Source organism: Cryptomeria japonica, chromosome 7, assembly GCF_030272615.1.
Source record: "Cryptomeria japonica chromosome 7, Sugi_1.0, whole genome shotgun sequence".
In the NCBI taxonomy this organism is placed as follows: Eukaryota; Viridiplantae; Streptophyta; class Pinopsida; order Cupressales; family Cupressaceae; genus Cryptomeria; species Cryptomeria japonica.
This window is the reverse complement of record NC_081411.1, coordinates 183463079-183489331: the sequence shown is the minus strand read 5'-3', so window position 1 is coordinate 183489331 and position 26253 is coordinate 183463079. Positions and strand designations below refer to the sequence as shown.

General features: G+C 38.0%; 1 protein-coding gene across 3 annotated transcripts in view; it reads left to right on the top strand.

Annotated features, from left to right (window-relative positions):
• Positions 1–26253, top strand: part of LOC131056354 (uncharacterized) — a 137534-nt gene that overhangs the window by 93177 nt on the left and 18104 nt on the right. For 2 of the 3 annotated variants that reach the window (XM_057990712.2, XM_057990711.2), the window contains exon 6: positions 14675–14749. In XM_057990712.2, the coding sequence (XP_057846695.2) occupies positions 14675–14727 (53 nt within the window). In that variant the 3' untranslated portion in view covers positions 14728–14749. Of the gene's footprint in view, positions 1–14674; positions 14750–15646; positions 15820–26253 lie in introns of those variants that run through there. The other variant, XM_057990713.2, reaches the window with a different exon arrangement.

The window sequence follows — 26253 nt, the reverse complement described above, 5'->3', positions numbered from 1 at the left end:
ACATGGGAAATGATCTCCAAACCCTGCTAAACTCCGGTTTGTAGTTAATAAAGGTGGCATGAGTCAGTCAAACCCCTCTAGGGTTTAAAAGTGTAAGCATGTTGAGGGTTTTTGTCCAAAGGTCCGATCCAAGACATGAATTGGTAGGACAAACAAGATTCAAGTTCAAGAAAGTTAAAGGAAGGTGATTGTCCAATTGACATGAAGCATGCCAAGACATAGGATGTGCAAATTGAAATAAATTCCTTCCAAAATCACAAACGTTAAGGCATAAAAAAAAAAATTGTCCAAACCCTTGCAAGTTAAGCATGCACTGACACATTGATTCATCTAGGCATAAATGGAATATGTGAAGATACCTAACCAGAGACTTAAAATTGAGAACAAATTTGCCATGCCAGAAAGATAAAATTTTGATCACAATTCACATAAAATCAGACCAACATGATGGGAAATAAATTTGTTACATTAAATATTTTTGATTATTTTCTAAAATTCAAAATAATTCTCAACACTCAAAGAATTTTCAAAACTCAAAATTTCTAGAAAGTTCAAGAAGATTCCTGGATAAGATCGAATTTTTGAGAGAGGAAATTGTTGGCAATTGATACTCAATTGGTTGGTTTCACTATGTTGTCATTGATGGCAACATGGTATCTTGTTCCGGCTTCTTGTTTTGGTTCAATTGTGTACCGATAGGCACTTCACAGACACTACATCGGCAACGGCACCGGCAGAGCAGAAGGATTTCTTTGGTTACCAGCAATGCAGGCCGACATGGTTTAGAAAAAGGTTATCGATATTGGAGGCCGACATCTCTTGGATTTGACATCGGCAATTGTTTCTAATACTTATGCATCCATGTTATCTAGCCGACATGTAATTTGATATTGTAATTATCTTTGTAAGCCGACATAAGGCATGATAAATTGTATAGGGTATATAGGTCAATTTGATAGATCATTTTGAAATAATCATCTTGCAAATATGTAATTGGAAGGAGATATTGAAGGAGATGCGAAATATATCAGAGAGATTATGTATGTGAGGATATTTATGTAAGGGTTATTCCGGTAAAGGGTTTAGAGTTTCAGACCGGAATAGACAGAGCTTAAACTGGAACTTTATTCTGGCATAGAAGATGCTATCTTAGCAGTTCAACACTTCTCCGGATTGTAGTCTGGATTTATATGTAGTTAGTGAGGCTCCTTGTGTGATTGAGCAGTGTGCTTTAGATTGTAAGCCTTCCTGCAAGTGCAGGCCCCTTATATTTTGTAATATCTCTTCATATGGCCAGTGGATTGATATTGTGGGTCACAAATCCCATTGTGGTTTTTCCTCTTTGAGGTTTTCCACATATAGTTCTGTGTGTTATGATTCTCATTTATGTGATTGGCTTATTGGTTGCTTTACTTCTTTCAATTTTGTATGTACCGGTATACTGGTTGGTGTATGCATCTTTTAATAAGGCTAAAATTGATCATTTTGGTATAACACTGATTCACCGCCCCCTCTCAGTGTTATTGGATTCCAACAATTGGTATCAGAGCCTTGTGCCACAAAGGAATTTTAACAGCTTGGGGAAGATCCTAAATCCGGAATCCATGGACATGGCTTTGGAGAAGCAACTTGAGATGGGACTTGAAGATTATGATGCTGAAAGGTTGAAGAACTTAAAGCTACAAGATGAATTGAATTCTGATAAGGAATTCATTCTTGTTCTACTCCTACAAGAGAGGCTATCATCTGTTCAGGCTAGGAGAAAGGAACTTTTGCAAAGTCAGGATGATGAAGAGAAAGATGCACTTAAGGAACAATGTCAGAAATTGAGTCAGGAGAACATGGTTATGAAAAATGAAATGCAAGCTATAACTATGAGGATGTCTAAGGAGATTGAGGACCGAAAGAAAAAAGAAGAAAATCTTGCTATATCCCTGAAGAATAAATTTGAAGAATGTGGTAGGCTGATTCATGAGAATGATATGTTGAGAACTAATTTAGTACAATCTCAGAGTAATGAACAAGAACTTGAGAGACAAATGATAATTTCTGAGAGAAGATCTAACTACTGCGAGTATAAAGAAAAATTCAAGATTAGCTCAGCACAGCTAGGTGAGTTATTGAAGAGACAAAGGCAGATTGGAGATTCCAGTGGACTTGGATTTGAGCAAGGACAGAGTTCCGATACTGCTAATGAAGATCAAAACCAGAAGGCACTGGTAAGGCAATTTAATGGTAGATGTTTTGTTTGCAATAGATTTGGTCACATGGCTAGACAATGTAGAAACGGAGCAAAAAAGAACCTTGATTCTGCTCTCGGTAAATGTTCTAAATGCAATAAGTATGGTCATAAGACAAAAGATTGCAGAATGAATGTCAAATGCTATGCATGTGGAAAGTTTGGACATATGGCTAATCAGTGCAGGTCAAGCAATTTCACCGGTTTTAGCAAAGCAATTCAAAGGAACAATGTTACATGTTATGCATGTAATGAGGTTGGACATATTGCTAAATTTTGTAGAAGCAGAAATCCACTTGTTGATAATGGAGGATCAAATGAGAAAGGGAAAGAGAAGGTTAGTGAAATCCGGCAAGATCGTACTCAAAGATGGGTTAGGAAGACTGAAGAACAATCATCAGATGGAAATGCACCGGTCACTAATACGACAGAGGAGGTTGCTCCTGCACTGGTAGGTAGCTCATCCGGTAACTGAGGTAGATGCCTTAGGGGTAGGCAAAATTCATGAAGATGCTGCATATGCCCTAGGAAGAGGTTCTGGAAGATGTTCTAGACATTGGAGATGCTTATCCGGCATGGATATGTTATGTTCGAGATCCAGTATCTTTCACCGGCAGTCATTTATGTCAATGAAAGATTATGGTTTTTCTCGGAGGTTAAAAGGTCGAATTCACTTTCAAAGCAATTTCAGAGTGACTAAGAGTGATCAAGGCATTTCAAAGCAATCAGATTTCTTCTTGAGTGATTTCATCAGCGACTGGAAGAATTTGTTGAAGGTTTTTACCGAGAGCGATCAAAAGGTATTTATCTTTAAAACATGGAAGCGGGATCATCTACTATTCCTATTTTTGTTGCAAACCCGACTGTAGTAGAGGTCAAGGACCGCCTCAGGCCAATTTTCAAGCGGTGTCCACATGTGGCTACCCTGGAAGATTCGGTTGGAGCATTTTCCCGTGTTCCAGAGGGAGTTGTCTATGTTGAAGATGTTCGGGCATACATACATTGTCACATTGAGGACTTGGGAACATTAGAAATAAAGGGCATGTACATGAGCGAGTTGATGGGAGAATCTCGGAAGATCAAATTGGCAATACAAGCACATTGAAGACTTAGGGTTTACTGGCATTCTAGACATTCCGGAATTCGAAGATGAGATAATTAGATATGTTTTGAGCAGAGTACATGGGGAGTTTATTTGGTTAGATAGACCTTACAAAATCACCAAGGAAGTCATTAGGGCAATCATTGGTTTACCATCGGTTGGGCAATATCCAGACAAGAAGGTTTCAAATGATTATGTGAACAAAATCACTGGCGCGACATCTGACAGGAGATCTATGAGAGTGAGCACTATTACCGACACAGACATCAGATTTGGTAACATGATCATCGGGTATAAGGTAACTCAGTCAAACCGACTGAATTCTATTTCCAGTTCCTGCATTTTAGCTGCATACAAAATGATGAGAGAGAATGTGAAATTGGATCTATGCAGTTGGATGGTAGATGAGTTATTAATAAACCTTGGAAAGATTAAGGGAGAAAAGAAGGGAACCTTCCGGTATGGCAACTTGATAGTCTGCTTAATGTTATTTTTCATGAATGATACACCCGGTTTTGGTAAGATGCAATGGGCATTTGACATCCCGATAGGGAGATAATTGAAACAGAGAGATGATAGAGTTTGGGGATATTTCAAGGGATTTCAGAAATCTATGAAGTCTAGGGAAAGGGTTCCTAAGCATATTGTAGAAAAATATTCAACTGACATATGCTTCATGGTGAAGAAGGATGAAACACTTATGGAAGCGGTTGAGCCCCGAAAGATTTGGATTGAGGAAATGGGCTATGAAGTGGATGCGCAAATTCTTGAGGCTTATGCAAAAATGTTGATTGATGCACCTATTGATGAGGCAAAGAAGCCCCGTGGTACCTGCAAAACAAAAATCACAAGAGGTTGAAACAGAGTTCAACCGGAAGAAGAGAAAGAAGCGGGAAGAAAAAGCAAGCAAATTTGTTGAGAAGGTCTCACAGGACATCAAAGCATTAATTGATGTTGTCTCGAAGAAAGGCAAAAAGAGGAAGAATCCAGAAGTATACGTTGAGCCTGTTACAGCAGAGTCTGAATCTGAGGATGACACACCCTTGGCATTCAAGAGGGTTGTAAGGAAGAAAATAGAGGAAACAAAGGTAGAAGCTAAAAAACAACCGGTTAGGAAGGTTACATTCAAAATACCGGCACAGAAGCAAGCACCAAAGGCAACACCTTCAGTTGCATCCGGTATTGCAAAGAGGAAGAAGAAGAGTGACATCGATTTGACAATTCAATCTAGTAATGTTACTATCATTCCACCTAAAACTTGTGCAAAGTTAGTAGATGAAATCACTAAGGATGGCATGTTAAAGAATGTACAGTTCTATTATGAAAAATTAGAGGATGATGAACAAAGAGAGGTAGAGGAAGCAGCCTTATTATACTTGGATATTTATAAGAAAGCCTTAATAGAAATTAAAAATCAAATACTGGCTGAATTGTATAATATGTTAGATGCTAGAAGACTGTCAGCTATGCAAGAAGATAAGCATATTTAAATTCAAGAGTTATTATCTGTTTGTGTTACTATTGCTCCAGAGGAAATGGAAATGACACTTGAGGTGGCAGATAGAAAAGTCTTTAATAGCAAACATAGACTAACCAGTTTGATGCTAGGAAGGGTAAATGAAATAATAAAAGAGACTCAAAAAGCATGGGTTAAGTTCTTTGGAGAGAACATAGGATTCTTTACTTCACCGGAATCCAAGACAGACACTGTTGACACCTCGATGAAGGAAAAGGAAAGGGGATTATGGGTACTTCACCCTCAATTTTGAAGACCATTAAGATAGTGGAAATCAAGCCCTTGGTAAACACAAATGTACAGACAAATATTGAGATACCAGTTAATACAGAGAGTGAACAAGTTAATGATGTACAAGATACTAATATTGAGGATAACAGTCCTCTGGATATAAATGTACAGGTTGAGATTACAGTTCCTATAAAGGAACTGATAGTTACAGAGACAGCACCAAGTGGCGAAGCCACTGGTGCAAGTGAGGAAGCTATAAAGGATAAATCATCAGAGGAGAAGAAAGGGGAATCCAATAGGGAACTGGTAGTTGGTCCATCATTGTTGTCAATTGACACCTCGCAGGTTGAAAAGAAAAACATAACAGAGATGAGTCGTACTGAACTCATGATGATGGTGTCACAAAAACTAATGAAGGAGGGATTTATAGATAAAGGGATTATTGATCAGTCAATCATTGTTTTACACAGACTAGTCCTGGAGTGCAAGATTGACAATGAAGTGAGCCCATCTGACAAGCTTAAGATAATTACTGAGCATATTTCAAAGGAGTTTCAATCCTTACAACAAATTTCAAACTGGCAAGCACTAGAGAGGTTCACTCAGGCTAAGAGAGCTGCATTTGATCAGGTGATTGAATCTAAGAAGAAAAAGATTGATGAGAAGCTGAAATTGATAGATAATTCTTTGAAGCAATGTACAAATATTTATAGGGTATGTTGTAACATTGATATACCTACTACTAATATGGATAAGAAGATAAAAGAACTTTAGGAGAAAATTGCAAATATAGCTAATTCTTTTGACGGATTGACTTCATTGACTACATCCATTGATGGTCAAATTTTGATTTTGGAAACCCAAATTTTTGTTCTTGAGAAGGAAAGAGACAAAATTATAAGAAGAGTCAAAAGTCTGAGAGGCTTGGTGAGTCCCCAGTTGGATTCACTCAGTGTACATAAGAAAGAATGTATGGATATGGTGGGAAAGCCCACACGGGCAGAGGTAAATGAGAAAGAGTCATTTGCACATATATTAAATGGACTTGTATCCATTTCTGACAATTTCAAAGGTGGTTGGGATACCTATCTTGAGTTATTGGAGAAGGCCTATCCGGATAATTAATTCTTTAATTAATTATTATGTGCAAGCCTAGGGTTTTCCCTTTTAGGGGTTTTTGACCTATTAGAGGTTGAATTATTTTTTTTGTACCATTATTCTATTACACATTTTTGTGAATACAAAGCTCTCACATTCTTGAGCATTTTCTTGTGTTTATGATTTTCGCTGTTGCTTCCTTGCTTCTCCTTGTAACAGGTTTATTCAGCTTGCAGAGATGATTTGGGCACCTGTGGTGTTGTATTTCTCAACTCTCACATGGTATCAGAGCTTTAGATTTGCAGCTACCTGTTCTTGTTTTAAGTTTTTTTTGCATTGGAAGCAGATCTGGGGTTGTCAGACATTTTTTTGTGCACCCAGGGATAGGACTTTTTTCTGAGCACTTTGGGCCTAAATAGACCTCACCATCGTGCTCAGAAGGCCCAAAAACCCCTATGGTCATATTAAACTTGATCACTTTCGACATCTGAGCCTCTGGGGGTATATTTTTTTGTTTTGTATCAGGCCGTACGACCCTGGCACACAGTTCAAGAATTTTTTTTGCCTTTTTATGGCATGCAAGCCGAAATTTGTTTTTTTTAAAAAAAAAAAAAAAAATCCTTTCAAACAAATTTTTGGCAAAAAGTTTTTTTATAAAAAAACAAAAAATCAATTTTTGGGGTTTAACCCACAGTACGCAGGGTACTGTGGGCCCCCTGGCCTGCAGTAGGCCCCACTGTCGTTGGCCCCGCTTGCCCCCGCCCGCCCACTGCCCAAGCTCCACCACCACCCAGCCAATGTGCCACCTCCCTGCCACCAGCAGGGGGGCCCTTTTTTTCCCTTGAAGGGTTTTGATAGCATATTGGTTTTTTTTGCCATCACTTGAGCAAATGGAGTTAGTTTTTCAAAAACGAATAGGCGTCGAAAGGCTGGTTTTGAGCTGGATCTCATGGTATTGGAATTTTTTTCCAATTTTGCTGTTTGACTGTACTTTTTTCTAGTCAAAGTGGGATCACTTTTCTGCATGTCCGGGGCTGTAGAATGAGCATCCAAACTCCGTTTTTCAAAAAATTTATATTGTTGGAAAGCTTGTTCTGTGTACTTTCCAGTCATATGCGTTTTCTTTCCAGATTCTGCTCCAGGACTATTTTATTCAATTTTTGGCTTTTCAACACTTTGGTAAATATCTTGGATGTTTCAAGTCTTGGGATTTCTTTCTTTGAGTAGGATGTCTTGTTTTTGGCTGTTCTTTCTATTTCCAGTCTTCTTATCATTGGAGCTTTTTATTTATGCAAATGCACTGAGATAAAGTGCCATCATCCATTGTTTACTTGGGATCTTGCACATCTCGTGCCTTATTGTACATGCACTGCTTATAAAGTGCCATGGTGGGGTTGATGTTTGCTTTTGTTTTCCATCTACCTTTGTCACGTGAGTGTTCCTTCCACGACATTCGCCTCATGAGGTGTGTCAAGTGAGTGTTCCTTCCACAACACTATGTACTTTCTCTGCACCTTCGATGTTCCTAGTTCGTCGTCATATACTTGCATGATCAATGAAATTAGTCATTTTTCAAGAGCATAAACACCATATCCATTCCTGGGCAAGATTTTGAATGTCAACTAGAAGCACCATTAGCAGGTCAGAGATTTAGGTAGCAAGTGGAATTGGTCGGAATTTTAGGCACTCACTGGCAACTCGGGGTTTTAGAGGTGCACTGATAGTGGTTGGGCTTTTCACTCCTCATTGACTGTGATTGCAGATTTGCCCCTTCATTGACAGTGGCCCAAAGATATCAACTTTACTTGCTTAATGAGTTTTCAAGGCATTACCATTCGCTCCTATCCGATTCTACCAATCTCATACATCATTATCACTCAAAACCCTAAGTAATGACTTCATCAACATCCAACTCACCAAACATATGAGCCCTTCAACCCGATCGGACTTTGGGTAGGCAACTAGAAATGATCTCAAGGTAGGTCGAAGATCTTACCACCAACTAGTAGTGCTAGAAGAAGCAGGTCGGACTTTTGGGGGGTCACTGACAACAGTAAGATGAGGTAGGTCGGGGTTTTGGGGGTTCATTGACAATGACCTCATTTGCTCAATTTTGTGAGTAGTGGCACTCACCTCACCAACTCCAAGGCTCTCACATCATTAACAAAGCTTCTCCATGGTGTTTAGGCCTTCATCTTGATTGTCTTGCATCTAGCATCTCAACTCCTATGACTGGCATTCGTGCTCACACTTATCATTTCTTCCATCTCTGATGATGATGATCAAATGAAATGATCATCATATATCTATCATTTCTAAGGTGTCGGGGACTAACTGACTCATTTCATCCTAAACAGGAAGACATGACCCAATTACTTCCTGACAACTTGGGGCATAGCACCTCCTTAAGAAAAAGGTTAATAGCTAGAGGCACTACTAGGCGACCAAACTAAGACAACTAACCTAGAAAGCAAAAAAAGTGGGGGTCCTGTTGTGACCTTTTCCACACATCGCCCCATTGCAAATGGGGACCCTCTCTTTTCCTGCTTTCTAGGATTTTGTTAGTGTCCTGTGACCTTTTGCTATAGTTTCACCAAGCCTTGTCCAGTTTAGAGCATTTCAGGCCTGACGATTGAAAGTTAGTTTTTGCAAGTTATGTGATTCCGAAATGCGAACACCACTAGAGTGCTTAGAGAGGCCAAAGGACGAAGATCGCAATTGATTTGGACGAATTTGGACAACTTTCTATTTTTAGAAAGTTTGCTTTTTTGCTTTTTCCTATTTTTTAGGAAGTTTCGTTTTTGGCCTTTTTAGCCCAATCCTCGGTATGGCTATTTTTAGAAAGTTTTCCCTATTTTTTAGGGATGTCTGCTTTTTTCTTTTTCAGAATGGGAACCTAGGGTTTATACTTGAACCACTGACCTGCTTCGATCGGAATTCGAAAATTCCAAGTTTTGACCTAAAAAAGCTGAATCCCTAGATTTTAGGCTTTTTGCTTTTTCGGGATGCAAACCTAGGGTTTACACTTGCACCACTGACCTGCTTCGACCAGAATTCGAAAATTCCAAGTTTTGACCTAAAAAAGCCGAATCCCTAGATTTTAGGCTTTTTGCTTTTTCGGGATGCAAACCTAGGGTTCACACTCGCACCACTGACCTGCTTCCACTGGAATTCGAAAATTCCAAGTTTTGACCTAAAAAAGCTGAATCCCTAGATTTTAGGCTTTTTGCTTTTTCCGGGATGCAAACCTAGGGTTTACACTTGCACCATCGACCAACTCCGACCAGATCTCGAAAATTCCAAGTTTTGACCTAAAAAGCTAAAATCCCTAGATTTTAGGCTTTTTGCTTTTTTAGATGATCCACCTAAGCACGGATTTCAAATTTCAAGTTAATCCGGTTAATTTAGATTAAACTGTGAAATTTTGAAATTTCTTTGAAAATTCTTCTAAGTCTGGCTAACAAGGGTTTTAAAGTGTTTCTGCAGGTTCAAATCCCATCACGAAGGGAGATGGAGACATGAAGGAGCCAAGCTTGAAGTCCGCCCAAGATGGAGGTCATGTGGGTGCTAAGGTTAAAGTCCACCCAAGTCTATAGAGGTCACATGGGCGCCTTGCCTAAAGTCCGCCCAAGGTTGAGAGGCCACGAAGGAGCACTCAACAAAGTCCACCCAAGGCATAAGAGGGGCCATGAGGGAGCAACCTCCAAAGTCCGCCCCACCTAAGGAGATCATGTGGGTGCAAGGGCCAAAGTCTGCCCAGCCAGGAAGAGGTCATGAAGGAGACCAAGTCAAAGTCCGCCCAGCCATGAAGAGGCCATGAAGGAGGTAAGGTTGAAGTCCGCCCAAGGGAGATGGAGACATGAAGGAGCCAAGCTTGAAGTCCGCCCAAGATGGAGGTCATGTGGGTGCTGAGGTTAAAGTCCGCCCAAGCCAATGGAGGTCATGTAGGCACCTAGACTTAAAGTCCGCCAAGGAGGTGAGCCTAAAGTCCGCCCACCTTAGGAGACCATGGAGGTGCAAGACTTAAAGTCCGCCCAAGGCATAAAAGGGGCCATGAAGGAGGTAACTCCAAAGTCCGCCCAGCCATGAAGGAAGCCATGAAGGAGGTGACAACAAAGTCCGCCCAGCCATGAAGGAAGCCATGAAGAGGCCATGAAGGAGTCAACATCAAAGTCCACCATACCTTGGAGAGGCTGGCTAAATTCGCCAAAATTTGAAAAAGATGGAAATAAAATTCAAAAAAAATCAACCTACACATGGAAGGTCAAACAAAGTCAACATGATGTCACAAAATCCACAGAGATTTCAAAATTAAATCCAAAATGAAGAAATATCTAAATAAAAAAAAAAGCCTCAAAATAAATCCAAAATGGAATGTTTTTTTTGAGAATATTGAGGGAATATTAAAAATTTATTTAGATATTAATTCAAAATGGAAAGTTTTTTTTTATTTTTTGAAAGGGAATATTGGAGGATTAATGAATATCTTTGAACTTAAATCAAAATGGCAAGTATGAGTTGGATGATTTTAGGGGTTTTTCTTAAAACTTGTCTACAAATACTTCATTATCAAATTCATTATTACATCAAGAAGTTCAAAATTACTAAGGAGAGCTTAGTAAAGTATGTCAGTTTGAAGATCATTTGGAGGAAATTATAGATACTGCTGGAAGTCAGATAAATATTTTGGTAGAAGGCTTACAGATTTATGGAGAAAGGCATCTTTTCTGAATTTTCTCAATATTTTGGAGAAAAGTCCAGCCAAATCAGAGGTAAAATTAAAATTGTGAATTTTCTGGATATTTTTCTAGAATTTAATAAATGATTTTGGAGAAAGAAAATTCAACTTTTTTTGACTAAGTATAAATTTTTTTTTTGAAAGTTTTAACACTTGATGGAGACTTCAACCAGCTTCAAGGCTGAGGGTCTGGAGGTGAAAATTCAACTTTTTTGGCTAAGTATAAAATTTTTCGAAAGTTTCAAACACTTGATAGTGACTTCAACCAGCTTCAAGGCTGAGGGTCTGGAGGAGAAAATTCAATTTTTTTGGCTAAGTATGAAAATTTTCGAAAGTTTTAACATTTGATGGTGACTTCAACCAGCTTCAAGGCTGAGGGTCTGGAGGTGAAAATTCAACTTTGGTGACTAAGTAATGAGAGTAAAAAAAATGGAAAATTTTCCAACACTTAAGTCATTTCGCGGCCCCGTTATTTTTTTTTGAAATTCTGCAGAAATTTTTCTAACTTAAAGTTTTTATCATTCATCTGCAGGTCTTGAGCACCATGAAGTTCCAGGTAGATAAAGATGCTCCTCCAGAGTCAAGGATGACTTCCAAGTGGAAAAACATCAACGACACCAACCTCGGACACATCAATCTGAGGGAGTTTAAGAAGCGAATGTTTGGTCTGGACAACCTTGTGCCTACCACCATTGCACGGAAATGATGAAGAGTGGTATCATGCACGCTGCCGGTTTCCTCCCCACCATGCAGTGCAATGAACTGGTAGTTGAATGTGCCAAACACTACAACCCCATCAGCAAGGATATTGTTGCACCTGATGGAAGAGTGTTGGCGAATGTCAGCGATGAGGCCACCAGAGAGGCCTTCAGGATCCCTGAGTACCACAACATAGTATACATGACCAAGGATGAAGCTGACAGTTTGTACCATGATCACCTGGAAGAATATGATGCCATAGTTAATCATTCCTAGTTAGATAAGCCGAGGAAGGGTGCCTCTAAACTCCAGAGAAAGAGCCTAGTACGAGCATACTTCAAGGAGGACATTGGGGACATGATTGTCTTACTCAATAGAATAATAGGAAATCCTCAGGGAGCTCCATTCGAACCCTGGATGTATTATTTCATTAATGAAATAATCAATGGAGTAAAAATGATAGATTGGGCCCATATGATCAGCGACAGTTTAGACACCCAACTAAGGAATCTGGAGGCAAATAGGACTTTCTTCATGAGTTCTTACTTGTTCTATTCTTTAGCCAGGACCTACAGGTACAGAGGTCTCACTTGCAGAGGAGAAGTTGGGAACAAGGAGAACCAATTCCCAGTATATGATTGCTATCCCCAGCTCCATATGGAGGAAAAGTTCCATTTCAAAAGGGTGAATGATGCCTTACTGATGCACATTACCTGGACCCTTTAAGGTGGACTACACCAGAGGCTCTCTCAAGAGTCTATGGACTTTATCAGTCGGTTTAGGTGATGGTACATCCAATATCCAAAGTTCACTTACCTTCGAATTCAGGGATTCTTTGGTCCTCCATACAAGCTTCTAGCTTACCCTACCAACTGAGTGGTGTTGCTCGAGGTTGCGAGACAATTGGAGGAGTATATAGTGATTCAGAGGGATAAGCAGAAGAAGGCAAGCACATCCTCACTTACAATTGGTAATGGGCTGGAAACATGTCCATCATCACAAGCTGCAGCTACTGCTGAGAAAGAACTGGCCTGGTATCCCTTTTACCAATACAAGGCAAGAAAAGATTTCGATCCATTCTAGAGGATAAAGAAGATTGAAGGGACAATGTTTGAGCACAGACTAGATCTGGAAGACTACTGGGCTAATGCAGCTGATAGTTTCAAGATCCGGAAGAGGTTCTGGTTAAGAATTCCTCTAAGTATGGTGAGAGCAACGGAAGTGTTCAAAGTTGCCGATCAGGTGGAAGAAAGCCTAGAACTTCAGCAGCTGGGTTTTGAGAAGATGAAGAATGAACCTTTAGTCTTGATAGATTGGACAGAGGCAAGGGTTACAGAGATCCTGGGCAAGGTATTCCGGGTGGCGTCAGAGATCTGGCAGAAGGAAAGCCTAAGGGAGAAGCATTTACAAGCAGAGAACCTGAGAGCCAGGATTCAGACAAGCTTCTTCCGAGATTCAGGGATGATTGACAAAGGCGATCTTTCTAAGATTGCAAACTTCCTCTCCATCGATGACAACTTCCTCACCCAGGCAGTAGAGTGGGAAGGCATCCTTGCTACGTGCGCCGACGATGTGGATCTCGTCGATTTCCAAATTGGCGGTTTGCCAAGTGTCACCATAGAGGAGGTCAAGCTCGTGGTGTCCAGATATGTTGAATCTCTGAAAGAGGAAAGTGGCCGCTCACCTCAGTAAAATTAGCAGCTGCGCCACTTGTCACTCTTTCATTTGCTTGAACCGATAGTATTTCGGGAAACCCTAATTAGGGTTTAGGACTTTCAATCTTGGCCCTTGATCACTGTTTGATCTCGGCCATTCAGTTATTTTTGAGAAACTATATAAGGTTGCCTCCCCTCATTTGAAAAGGGTGAGGTTTTTGATGTATTGTTGCTTAAGGTCATTTCCAGATAATATATTGCATGTGCGCTACTTTGTAATCTCTATTATTTGAATGATTTGCATGGTTTCAATTGCCTCAACACTTCGTTAGAAATAATTTAGATTTGCTTTCATTGTTGTTAATTTGAATGAAGGATTTGATAAGTATCAATTGATGGTGTATTTCCGCTCATACTTTTGGTAAATGGATGATTTCCATTCTACCGTGCAAAGTTAGTCTGAGCCCATCCCCTGTGCATCCCAACATCTCGATCATAAGCACAACCCATTGAAGATCGCACCGGCCTTGTGTAGTTGTCCCTAGTGTGGCGAAGCAAGGTTTGGTTTCTCGAGAGCACCCACTTGATACCGTCTCTAGAATTCGTAGGATTAGATTAGCCTTCCTGAACCCTATCTCTTTTTCCCCTTTCTTTTCAAAGTCTAAATCCCAGAAAATCCCCCAAAAAAGAAGGGCCTAAAATTGCTAAATCCATCTAAGTTCAGCAGTTCAAGAATACTTGTCAAACGTAAGTCCCCCTTGAAAATTTCAGCATACACTACCCAAAAAGCTATTCCATGAAAGTCGCTTGTTCGCACATATAGACCTTGGAATCAGTAGTGATTTTTTAGGAGAGGATAGAATACCTTTGGGTATCCTATCCTAATGTTTGGTAGATGATAAAACAGACACCAACAGGTCCCCATTTGCAATTGGGCAATGTGTGGAAATGTCACAACTGGTAGGTGTAGGCATCCTATGGGATGGTTGGTGCATTTTGCATAGATATATTAGCAAAAAAAAGAATTAGTTATATTATGATGCTTGAAAATTTAATACATATTTTCTATCTATGGATTTAGTTTGGAAAATGATATTACCAAAGGCATGGCCCTTGATGATAACTTATAATTCATATTTATGCAGACAATGGGAAGCAACAAGAATTGTCTAATTTGGGGAATTCATAGGTGTTATTTGCATTTTCCCAGTTTTTGTGATTAGTATTGCATTTTTCTTGTAGGTCTGTCTATGCTTAAGCAATGGAAGTCATCTTATATTTGGAATTCATAGCTTTTGTTTGATTATATGCCTTCCGTAATTGCTGTTATGTTTCTGAAAGGCATCACTAGAATAATTTTAAAAAAAGTGTTATTTATGGTTAGTATTTTTTTCAGATCCCTCAGAAATGGTTGTGGATGTAGAGGCAGAAGTAAAAGATAAGGACTGAAAGAGGACATCTAACTTGGCAGGTTAGTTTCTTTGAGTTTCAGACAACATGAATGGAGGATTCTTATGATGGTAACCTAATGTGTAAAATTATTACCCTTAAGGAATATTTCTGACAACTACTTTTTCACCTTTTGTTGTTCTTTGTGGAGTACTCAAGGATTGTCCTTTAGCTTTGCTTTCATAAATACAGTTCATGCCCAGTAGATTGTTTCAATGATTTTTTTTGTTAGCTATGTGAGCCCTATGTAATATAATCTCAATTAGCCGTATCATTGTGATATGGATTGTGAAAAAAATGTCCTGTTTGAAAATATGCTTTGAAAAGCATAATTAGTCTATTGGTAGAAATGCTATTGCAGTTACTCTCAGTGTTCCTTTATTTTACCAAGATAGGTGTACATGGGGATGGGGAGATATATCTCAAGGATGGTTGGAGAAATCCCATAAGTTTAGAAGACGTTGTAGGGGACAAAAATCCCCAAATATAAGAAAAATATTCAAAAAATACTATTTAATAACATGTAAATTGATAGAAGTATTAACACAGTGAAACATACACTACGATGAATACCATTCAGTGATTCATCATTCTTTAGATTGTGATCTTTATTAGTAAGGATTGAATGAAGAAATGAGAATGAGAGGGCAATGAGGCACTACATAATGTGTGCAAGCCTGATTATTATATTGAAATATTATGGGGATAACAATTCAGTTGTAATGTAAATTTACAATGTGAATAATTACAAGAATTTGAGTTTTTGTGTTTGGTTTTTACATCACATGTAACAAATCCATTCCTTTAGATGGGCATGATTCCAGACTTCTTCTTTCAGCTGGTATAAATTTTCTGTACAGTTTGCAACATCTTCCTCCAAACACCATAAATTCTTTCCTTCTCTTCCTGTATTCTGCAGATTTTCACGACCAGTGTAGCACCCTACTTTTCAGGCTTCCTCAACACCATCAACCCGCTTTGATGCCAATGTTGGTAAGGATTGCATGATGAAATAAGAATGAGAGAGGACTTAAACACTACGTGATGTGGGCAGCCTGCTTATTAAATTAAAATATTATGGGGGTTACAAATCAATTATAAAGAGAATATTTAGGGGAATGTTGTATCAACATTCGTATATAAAGCAACATTTTAATGGTTATATTGATATGAACAAACATTTTTATGGCTATGTAAACTGACAATTAGTTTTTAATACCTCATAATGACTAAATCAGAAACCCCACCAATTTTGTCCCAAAATTTGACAAGGAAAACAGGACAAAGAGGTTTGGTGATTAGATCACTAGACTATACAATATGCAAAAATGAAGAAAAATGCCATCAAGATCTATCAGTTGCAGAATGTAGTGATGACGAATTTCAATGGGTTTGGCACAAGCATGATACACTGGATTCCATTAACAATTTATAGATTCTGATCTTTAGTAAAATAGGAAATATTGTGATACATAGATATGCTATACACCATCTACCATACATATTATAGAATTTATAAGGAAAATGGTTTCATAGTTGTTGTGTGAGATTCACAGCTCAACAATGGAAATAAAAACATGGAGCAAACAAAACAATTAGCTGGGTTAGGCATTAGCAGTTTCTGCTACTTTTAAATCTTTTATTTCCATGCATTCAAAAAATGTTTCAATGTCACCAACATCTAAGTACAATATAAAAAATATAATTACTTTCTGTTGGTAGAAACAAAATTATAGGTAACGTGTCTCCCCTTTTCTAAGATGGGGACATAGTGATGAGGAGGCATCTTGAGGATGCTTGGAGAGATTCCCTAGTTTCAAGGGATGCTATAGGGGACTACATGCCCCAATTCTGGGAAAAAAGTTTAATCACAAGTAAATTGATACAAGTTTATACAAACTAAATCGGTTTTAATATATTCAATTGACAACTAGATTGCACAATTTTGAATTACATGCACAAATACTATTTAGTGATTCGTCATATTTGAAATTGTGATCCCAAGTAAAATAAGAAATGCAATTATGCTTGGGAATATACACCATTGTCTACATAACATATTATCTAATTTGCCCTTGGGGTAGAGATCAATTGGTAAGAAATCACACCCAAGAGATCAGATCATATTTTTATGTTACCTTGTAGAGCTCAATTTATGGTATTAATGGTGATTTGGAAGTTGTTAGGGCAACTTAATGAACACGCCTTGACGTGGTGATAGAAACAACCTTCCAAGCATCAAATTTATGTTCTTGTATTTACACTTGGTGCCATTGGAGAGACATGTTGTACACTTCAATCAATATGGGTGTTGTATTTGTTGGAATGACCCCAATAATATTATAACATTTTGGCACTAGCCATGATAACTAAGACAATGTATACAATAGCACTTCACCTTTTATTGTAGTGTGGAAGTGGATGTGTGCCTCTTTCAAGCATAGTGAGAATCTAGCTCTCTTTTAGAGTAGACCAAAGGTGAAAAGGGACAAGAAGGGAGCAAAAAGTCAAAAACAATGAATGCATATACTTACAGAAAATGACACGAAGGCACATAGACATTGGGAGGTATGGTTGTAAACAAAAGTTACAAACACTTGTAGGTCAAACCCTACAAAGAAGATCCATGGCACAAAGCCATGGACAAGTTGAAAAATATATTTCTTTGTCAACAAGCTTGCTAAATAAGATTATTTCCTTCAAACTAATGTTGTATCAATCTTTGAGTCGCAAGAAAAATTGATTCTTACATACATGCACATGCAAGCTAGTGTCTTGGTTATCATGCTAGAGTTGAGAAAGAAAATTATTTGAACAACCAACCACAAGTAGTAGGATCCATCTTCATGCGCATCCAGATGACGACACATATCTTCAAGCTCCATAGTAGCATGATATACATCCAAATCTGCACACAAATTAGCATGGAAACAATATCCTCTTGAGCACCAAAAGCTGAAATATGTTACTTCAAGTGCAACCTCAAGCTGGATTGAATCATCAAAATGCTTTATTTCATCCAAAGCCTACAATCCAGCTGCACCACAAATATTAACACATTCTTCTATGATTGAATCATGAACTTGATTGAATCCAATTTAGTATCTTTCTAATATAACTTCAAAATTTGATGCACTTCATGTGAAGAATCACAATTTTCGAATTGCCTCATTGTTTTGTACTCTTCAACACAAGTTGTATAAAAATCCTTGCTAAGAAATTCATTAATAAGTTGTTCTCCTCACCCACAAGGTGCAAACCTCATCAACTTCTTGATCAACAATGCAAGGAAGGACCTCCAATGAATAGAAAAGTTGGAGTACCTCAACTTCCTTACCTTTATCTCACCAACAACATCATTGCCCTCCAAAATTGACCCACCAATTCGACCATTCAGAATAACTATGTATTCCCACCAGCTTTGGGAGATAGAATCTCAGTTGCAAGTGTTGATTGAATATCACTGGCTCACTCAAACATCATAGCTCCTGGGTGGATGGGTTAGAGGATCAAGGCACAATAGGCCTGATATTTTTAATATTAAGTCCACAATTATGTGTGCACTTAGATGAGGTATCATCAAATTACTCAAAATAAACCATGATTACCAATCATAATTCATGTTGAAACAAGATTGTATTCTTTTCACAAAGATATATCTTTCCATGTAACAAAAGCATGCTTCAAGAGATGTAGAAAGTATTAAACACCTTTATGAACCTTAACCAACAACTCTACTAATTAAAACAATACTTGTAGCATCGTCAAAAAGCACATGTCAACAACAAAACTTTGATTTAAGGTAATAGAGTTGCCACCTCATCAAATGATGAAACTCTTGGAGTACACAATCTTTCAGGCTATTTTTTTGAACCTTCTCTCCAACAAATCCTTCAAATCAATTTCCACCCGTTAATGGCTTGTTGAGTTGGTAGCATGCCAACCTATGCCAACAAGATTTGTCTTAGGATAGGTGACATAAACCTCGCATTCTTAAGTCATTCTCATGTGTCTCCACATTCCTTGGAAAGTGTTCTAGGGGACATGAAAGTCACAATATTTAATATTTATTTTCTATGACTAAATGTAATTGCCTTCCTGTTGACGTGTATTTTGTACACTGCCTAACACAGAATAAAATACCCAAGGGTACCTTATCCTCTCTTGAATAAAGCCTCTAATTGCTGAAGATATCGCAAAAAAGGATCAATCAGGATGACTCCAAGGTTCTTGTATGTAGGGTCTCTATGTGTGGATAAGCTCTCTGTGGTATGATGTGATTTGCTGGAATCACAAGGGGACTTACATTTGATGCTTGAACTTCTGATTTGCTTTGAATATTGCTCGAACACAGGATCTTACTAGCTTTGACTTGAAAAAAGGAAAAAAGATGAGGGTGAGGAAAGGATCTAATCCTAACACTAAGAATGTAAGAGCAATGAATGATCTTTGATGAAATTCTAAGTAAGTCTTGTTTTGACATCCCAGGACCATCTCCACAAGGTTAGTGCGATCTTCGAAGGAAAGCTTTATGATGTTCAAATCATCACTGTAGGCATAGACACCATCAGGTTGATGCATATCAATGAAGAAGCAACAATTGAAGTTAGGCTTAAGCTGAATGATTCCAGTTGACTACACAAGGCAAGTCTGCAATCAACAAACTGCTAGTAGTATGGATATAGGAATTCCACCATCAATCAAGCACATTTCTTCCACTCATCTAATAACATGAAATCAAATATGAGAAGTATAAAGACCATGCAAATTGTCGAATCGACCCATAAATTTCACCATTTCTTCAATGAAGTTACAAGTCTTTTACAACAACATCTTGGCAACAATCTTTGCCTTCTCTCTCTACTCTACTCTACTCTAATTGCTATTCTAATCACCTTCTAACTACTCTCTATTCACTAACTCCTTTCTAACTGCTTCCAACCCTTATTCTATTCTATCTAATGCCTTTACAAATGAAATGCCAGGGCTTATATAGTGCCCACAATACAATTCGATGGCTAAGATCAATTTGAGATCAATGGCCAAGATTCAATAATGAAAACCCTAATTAGGGTTTGTTACAACCATTACATAACATTTAATGCTCGACCAATGAAATAATTGTATTGCTTGGACACATGTCCTTTCTAGAAAAATCGACCAATGGATAGCCGGGGTAGGTACATCGGAGTTTGTGCCACCTTCCATGAGTTAGGTACATTGAATCTGGACATGTTGAGGTGGACCACGCTGACTGGAGAAGTGATGACTAGGATGCCACCTCGTCTGACACTTGTAACTTGGTAAATATTCAACTTGATGTTGTTGAGAAGCTAGCTTTAATTAATTCATCTGGAACTATCTGCTTCTTCAACGAACCCTTGTTCTAACTTCTTGTGTCCTCGATGTGCAGGATGATTGATGTACCTCGCCTTGGGATGCTGGATTGGAAGAGGTCGCCCTTGTCGATGCTAGGCTGGATCGAAGAAGGTCGTCCTTGTCCTTGCTTGATCGTCCTTGATCTGGCTTGATTTTCCTTGAGGAGAGTCTTCCGACCTGTAGATCTTTCGAGCTTGGGAGTCGCCATCTTGATACCTACACAACATTTCACAATTAATAATATATCTTGAAGTGTAGAAAGGAAGATTCAAGATTCTAATTTAGGAAACTTCATGATAAATCTTGAGTTATCATTTCCTAATTAACCATGCAATACTTAGACTTTTCTAAAAAATGTCTAAAAAAAAATCAAACCTTGAATAAGGGTGTCAAGATGATTTTGCCATACCTCCTCTTGAGAATTAACTCTAAGAAATGATGTAAAAATAGATGAATTTTGCTAGGCAAAGTGTAGATCAAAGCTCTCCCTTGGATAAAATGCACCTCCTTTAGCTTGGAAAAGAACTCCACCTTCCACTAGCTTCTTCAAGATCTGGAAATTCGCCTTCAAATGTCTTCAAAAATCTGGAAATTATCCTCCAAACTAGCAAGAAATACGCCTCTCCAATAGCCTTCAAGATGGATTTCGCCCTCCTCAAATTGCTCTTCAAGTTCGCATGAGAGATAATGCAAGAATGATTTGAATTGTGAAAAAACACCTCCAATATATAGAGCGCTCACCTTCCACTTACCCATGAGGCCGACCTTGCAAGTAAAGGCAAAAAAAATAAATAAAATTAAAAAAAGAAGAGGCCGACTTGATAAAATGAATAAAAATAATACCTCAAGCGCTTCATCTTTTAATTTTAATTTAATAATAATTAATTTCAAATGCCTCAATTAATAAAAAAAAAAACGATTTTCCAAGGCTTAAAATTAATTATTAAATGCTATGCGATTTTCATTAAATGCCAATTTAATTAGAATTTTTTAAAATATTTCGAAGTTTTGGGCGAACTTGGCATCTAGTGCGATTTGCTAAAATAAGGCAAAAAAATAATGAATTTTGATAACTTCGCTCTGGTCCCTTGGAGAGGGATAGGAGTGCTCCTGCATTTTTGTCCTCCATCCTTCATTTTTTACGTTCAAAACCTCATCCTTGACGTTCAAAATGGCATTTTATCTGGAACTTTAAGTTCAATTCATGTGATATTTGGAAGGAGCTTGCCTTAAGGCATTTTCGCCCTAGTCCCTTGGTGAGGGACAGGAGCGACTTTTGGTTCATTGCACAAACTCTTGATCATATCAACCTCGAATTACTTTCTAGACGTAGAACATCACTCCCTACTTCATCTTGAGTCCTGGCAACAAGAAATAGCATTTCAAAATGTTAGGCACTTAGGCATTTTGAAGATTTCGCTCTAGTCCCTTGGAGAGGGACAGGAGCGATTTTGCAACTATGAGATTACTTGTGTTTTGCTAGCCTTCGAAATTATCTTCATTGTACCAATCACACCCCTTTTCATTCATTTCAAACATAAAACTTGCTTTGCCTTTGCCCGAAGTTTGTCTTGTGAGAAAATCGCTCTGGTCCCTTGGAGAGGGATAGGAGCGCCTATTGCCATTTGGGTTGATTCTCTTCTTTGTGGCCTACTCAAGTTATATTCAACGAGCAAAACATACTTCCCTTGACCTCTTCAAATCGCGAAATCACTTAAATCTTGCAAGGATAATGCAAATTTGGAATTCAAGCTCCGGTCCTTCAGTGAGGGACAGGAGCGATTTTGCAAATCCAAGCTTATCCGTCCTTTGTTAGGCTTCCAAACTATCTTCAACGGGCTAAAAATGCCTTCTTTCATTCGTTTCAATCACAAAACTTGCTTCGTCCTTGCAAGAAAATTGCACTTTTTAGAAAATCGCTTTGGACCTTCAGCAAGGGACAGGAGCGCCTTTTGTCATCTTGGTATATTTCCTTGCTTGTGGACCACTCAAATTATATTCAATGGACAAAACATGCCCTCCTTGATCTCTTCCAATCATAAAATTGTCCTGATCCTGCAAGGACAGTGCAAATTTGAAATTCAAGCTCCGGTCCTTCAATGAGGGACAGGAGCGAATTTTGCAAATCTAGGCCAAATCTTTTCACTTTTCATCTCGAAATTCCTTAGCTAGGGAAGATTTCACCTTACTTCATGCTATGAATAAAAGTTAATGTCCAAAAAAGGTCTAAAAATTGTGCATATAAAGAAAATCGCTCTGGTCCCTTGGTGAGGGACAGGAGCGCTTTTACCTTTGTAGACAAAAACTCCATCATTTCATTGTCTTTGATCAAGTCTGGATGCTCTATCATGCTCATTTCGTCCTTCACCATGCTTTTGATGTCTCAATTTAACCAAACAAGGCCAGGAATGACTCAAATAAGTATTTTCGCCCTGGACCCTTGGTGAGGGACAGGAGCGCTTTGCCTTGGTCCCTTGGAGAGGGACAGGAGCGAAATTCGCTCTGGATCCTTAGTGAAGGATAGGAGCGAAATTTGACTTTTTGAATTCTCTATCAGGATAATTTTTATGGAATATAACATTTAAGTATAAGAATTTCTTATACTTTAAGTTATATTCCATATATACTTTCAGGATGTTTGAGAGTGGTTTCAGACCTCCAGGAGTTATATTGCAAAATCTAGTTTTTTGAGGTTTTTCAGTTTCCAGACTTTTAGCCAAATTTCAGGATCAGGACTTTCAGACTTAGCCAAATTTCAAGATCAGGACTTCACTCCAGTAGGACCTGCTATCCTATTGATCTCCCCGACAGCACTCAAAAATGCAAAGGCTAACTAACAAAACCCTAAAAGACCCAGAAAACAAACCCTAAAAAGCAAAAAGCAAGGGTCCCCATTTGCAATGGGGCGATGTGTGAAATGGTCACAACACTTCCATAGAGGTGGACCCATGTTCGTGTTAGATACAAAGCATATTAGAGGAATATTCTTCTTATGTGTCCACTTTGGAAAGTGGGAGTATTTTGTATTGCATCTCAATGCATGTTGACTATCATCATTCACATTTCTTCCTTAGTGGGATGCCCAAGTGTGCATGCTTTTGCATGATCTATTTGTGGAACTGTTGGTGTCATCAAAGAGTAATTGTACACCAAGGAGTTATAGTTTTGATTGGTTATGGCTTAGGTGACCATGTGGAGATTTATTATATCTTTACTAAGTTTATAGATTCCACGAAGGGGGGTGGATGGTTTTGGAGGTGGTATTTGCCTCTTCTTTTGGAATCGAAAATGATTTTCTCACACCATCTCTTTCAAAAATTGGTGTCTTGTGTTAGTAGAGTGTAATGGCCTTTTGTAGGTTGGTGAAGTAATAGAGTGCTACCAAATTGAAGACATGGGATTGGTGGAAGTAAATATATTCTTATCTCATATATTTGAAGATAATACATGCTTGGCCTCTCTTCTTGGTGGAGTTTTTTCTGCAAGGTTTTCTCCACATGAATCCCATGTTGTGAGATGTTCTTCTTGTATTGCTGATCCGTGTCATTCATTGTTGCTTCTATCTTATGGTGAAGTATTGTTCATTTAATTGATGTTTTATGTTCATCTAAGATAGGTTTATTAAGCATTTAAAGTGGCTAATTTTCACATGACAATGAAGATGGATATCTCAATGGTTTTCTATATTAAGTAACTTATTTTCAGATTTACATACAATCACATATTTTCATATTGTAATAGTGTAAGCCTTGATTCTCATCAATTTTTTGGTTGGATTAGAGATTGAGAATTTCCAACAAGTTCCCAACATTATGTTAATAAATTCTTCTTAGCAACCTAGCCATTCTGTTGGTGTGAGTTGTTGGCTAAGCAAACTTACCCAAACAAAATGAATAGTTGCAAAAACTATCTAAATTGTAGAGGTTTTCAAAATGTATCCAATTGCCTCAAAACTCATAACTAGATTATGCTGGACAATGACACCATTCTATTGGGGTTCTAAAATCATTTCTCTTCAATTTTAGAACACTTCTTACCTTCAAAGCGGAGGACTTTTCATTAGGATCGTAAAAAAAAGGTTTTATCAACATATAATGGAGGGTTAGAGGCTAATGAACAAGAGTGGATAATATCTCCTACATTTTGAGCTTAGGTTAAACTTGAGAGGACATTTCAAAAGACATCCTTAATAAGGGCCGCTTAAACCATCTAAGATATAACATGGTTATAACAAATCAATAACTATCATACACTTGACCCCTATACTTGTCACTAGGTCAAAATAAACTAGCTACATTAAACCTTTTATATAGTTGATAAAACACCTTACACATGCACCTATAGATGGCAATGATATTATAATCCATTTAATGATTTCATTTTACATTACATACTGTTTTCACCTTTCTCCCCCCGCCAATTTTTCAAAGACTTAGTTCCAAAGGGGAGTTGAAGGCCAATAATGATATTATAATCTTATGTCGCATTATTGGCCTTCAACTCCCCTTTGGAACTAAGTCTTGTTACTTCCAACCTTCCTTAGAAAATCATTTTTCCGATCTCTCACATCTGTGCACTAGCTCAAGTGATGAACCTTAGCAGTGTGGAACTATCCTTAAGGTTCCTAAAGTTCCAAAAAGAACCAACTTCGTGACCCTTACGATGATTATTGGGATCTATCGGCTGATTGGTCGATTAGGGAACTTTGATATCACTTCCTTTGATAATTGAGTACTCGATCTTTCCAAGCAACCAATATTCCTCTGAAAGCAATGGAGGAGTCACAACAACATCGAGATATCAGAGGATTTGAGAACTTGTGCAATCATGCTTTAAAATCTCTAGCTTACCGATCACCATACATTGAACTCTTTCCAAGACATATTCCTGTAAGATTTGCATGTATGACTCCATAATGGCTAATTAAATAGTGAAAAGCATGCAAAGGTGGTGGCACGAGTTATAGCATTTAATGTGTTTCTTTTCTTGTAGAAGGCATTTAATATGTTTACACTTGTTCATTATGATCTTTGAAGTTGGCCAAGTATCGACATGAACTATCCTTCATATAATGGTTCTACCTCATAATGATCAATTTCCTATAGCTAACCCTAATTTGAATTGGCCAGAAAACGAACAAGAAGACATTATTCTTGGATTATATACCCTCGTGTGGAAGCAACAAATGTGTTTTGCAGGGTACAGAGAGATGGTGACACTATTGGGAAAGATAGAAAGGCAAGCTGACAATCATAACCGCCAATTGCAAGAAGAAATTGTTGCAGCTAGAAATCCAGATGATCAGTCTAATAATTAAATGCTAAAAATGGTACTTCAAGGAGATGATGCCGCACCCATAATGCAACCAAATACGGAATTGGTAAAAAATTCTCAGGGAGATATACTTTTTGGCTTGACAAATTTGTCTTAGCAATGGAAGTGTAGCTATGCTGAATACTTGTAGGTGATTTTTGTGCTTGAAGAGGAAGAGGAGAAAGCCGAAAGACATGAGAGAGAGATCGACATGCAAAGGAATCCCACTGTGCCTATTGTTTGAGTATCGAGAGAGGTTTCTAATTTTGGTTTTTGAATTATGAACTCAGGTACTGACACTTGTGCTTTAAAATAGCTTTTGGTCTTTCTTTAGTAAAAACGGTTATGTCTAAGAAATTGTTATATATATAGGGCTGTTGACAATGAAGAAAGAGGACTGATCCCCTTTGCACTTTGATGCATGAGTGAGAATCAATCAGTTTGCTTTTGTTCTAAGTTAAGTTTTGGATTTTGACAACATGTTTTCCTTTTTAGAAACATAATTTATATATGCTTTTGAAAATGAATTTGAGGATAGAAATTTGTTTGAGGCTTTACATTCATTCATGTTCTTTTGGTTGACATTTACTTTGTGATTTGCAACCAATTCCTTGAATTCATCTGTGTATTTAGTTATGGATGTCTATGTTTACGAAACTTTGAGTTGTAATGCATTTACATTATCTGAAAAGAATGTCTGTTAATTCCCTATTATAGTTGGTTATATATAACAAATGGGTGGATTTTGAGCCATTTATTTGAGTTCTTCCTAAGTCTTGTTATTTCCCTTGTTTTTCTTTTGCATTTGTCTTTCCCGCTTTCTAGTTAAAAGCA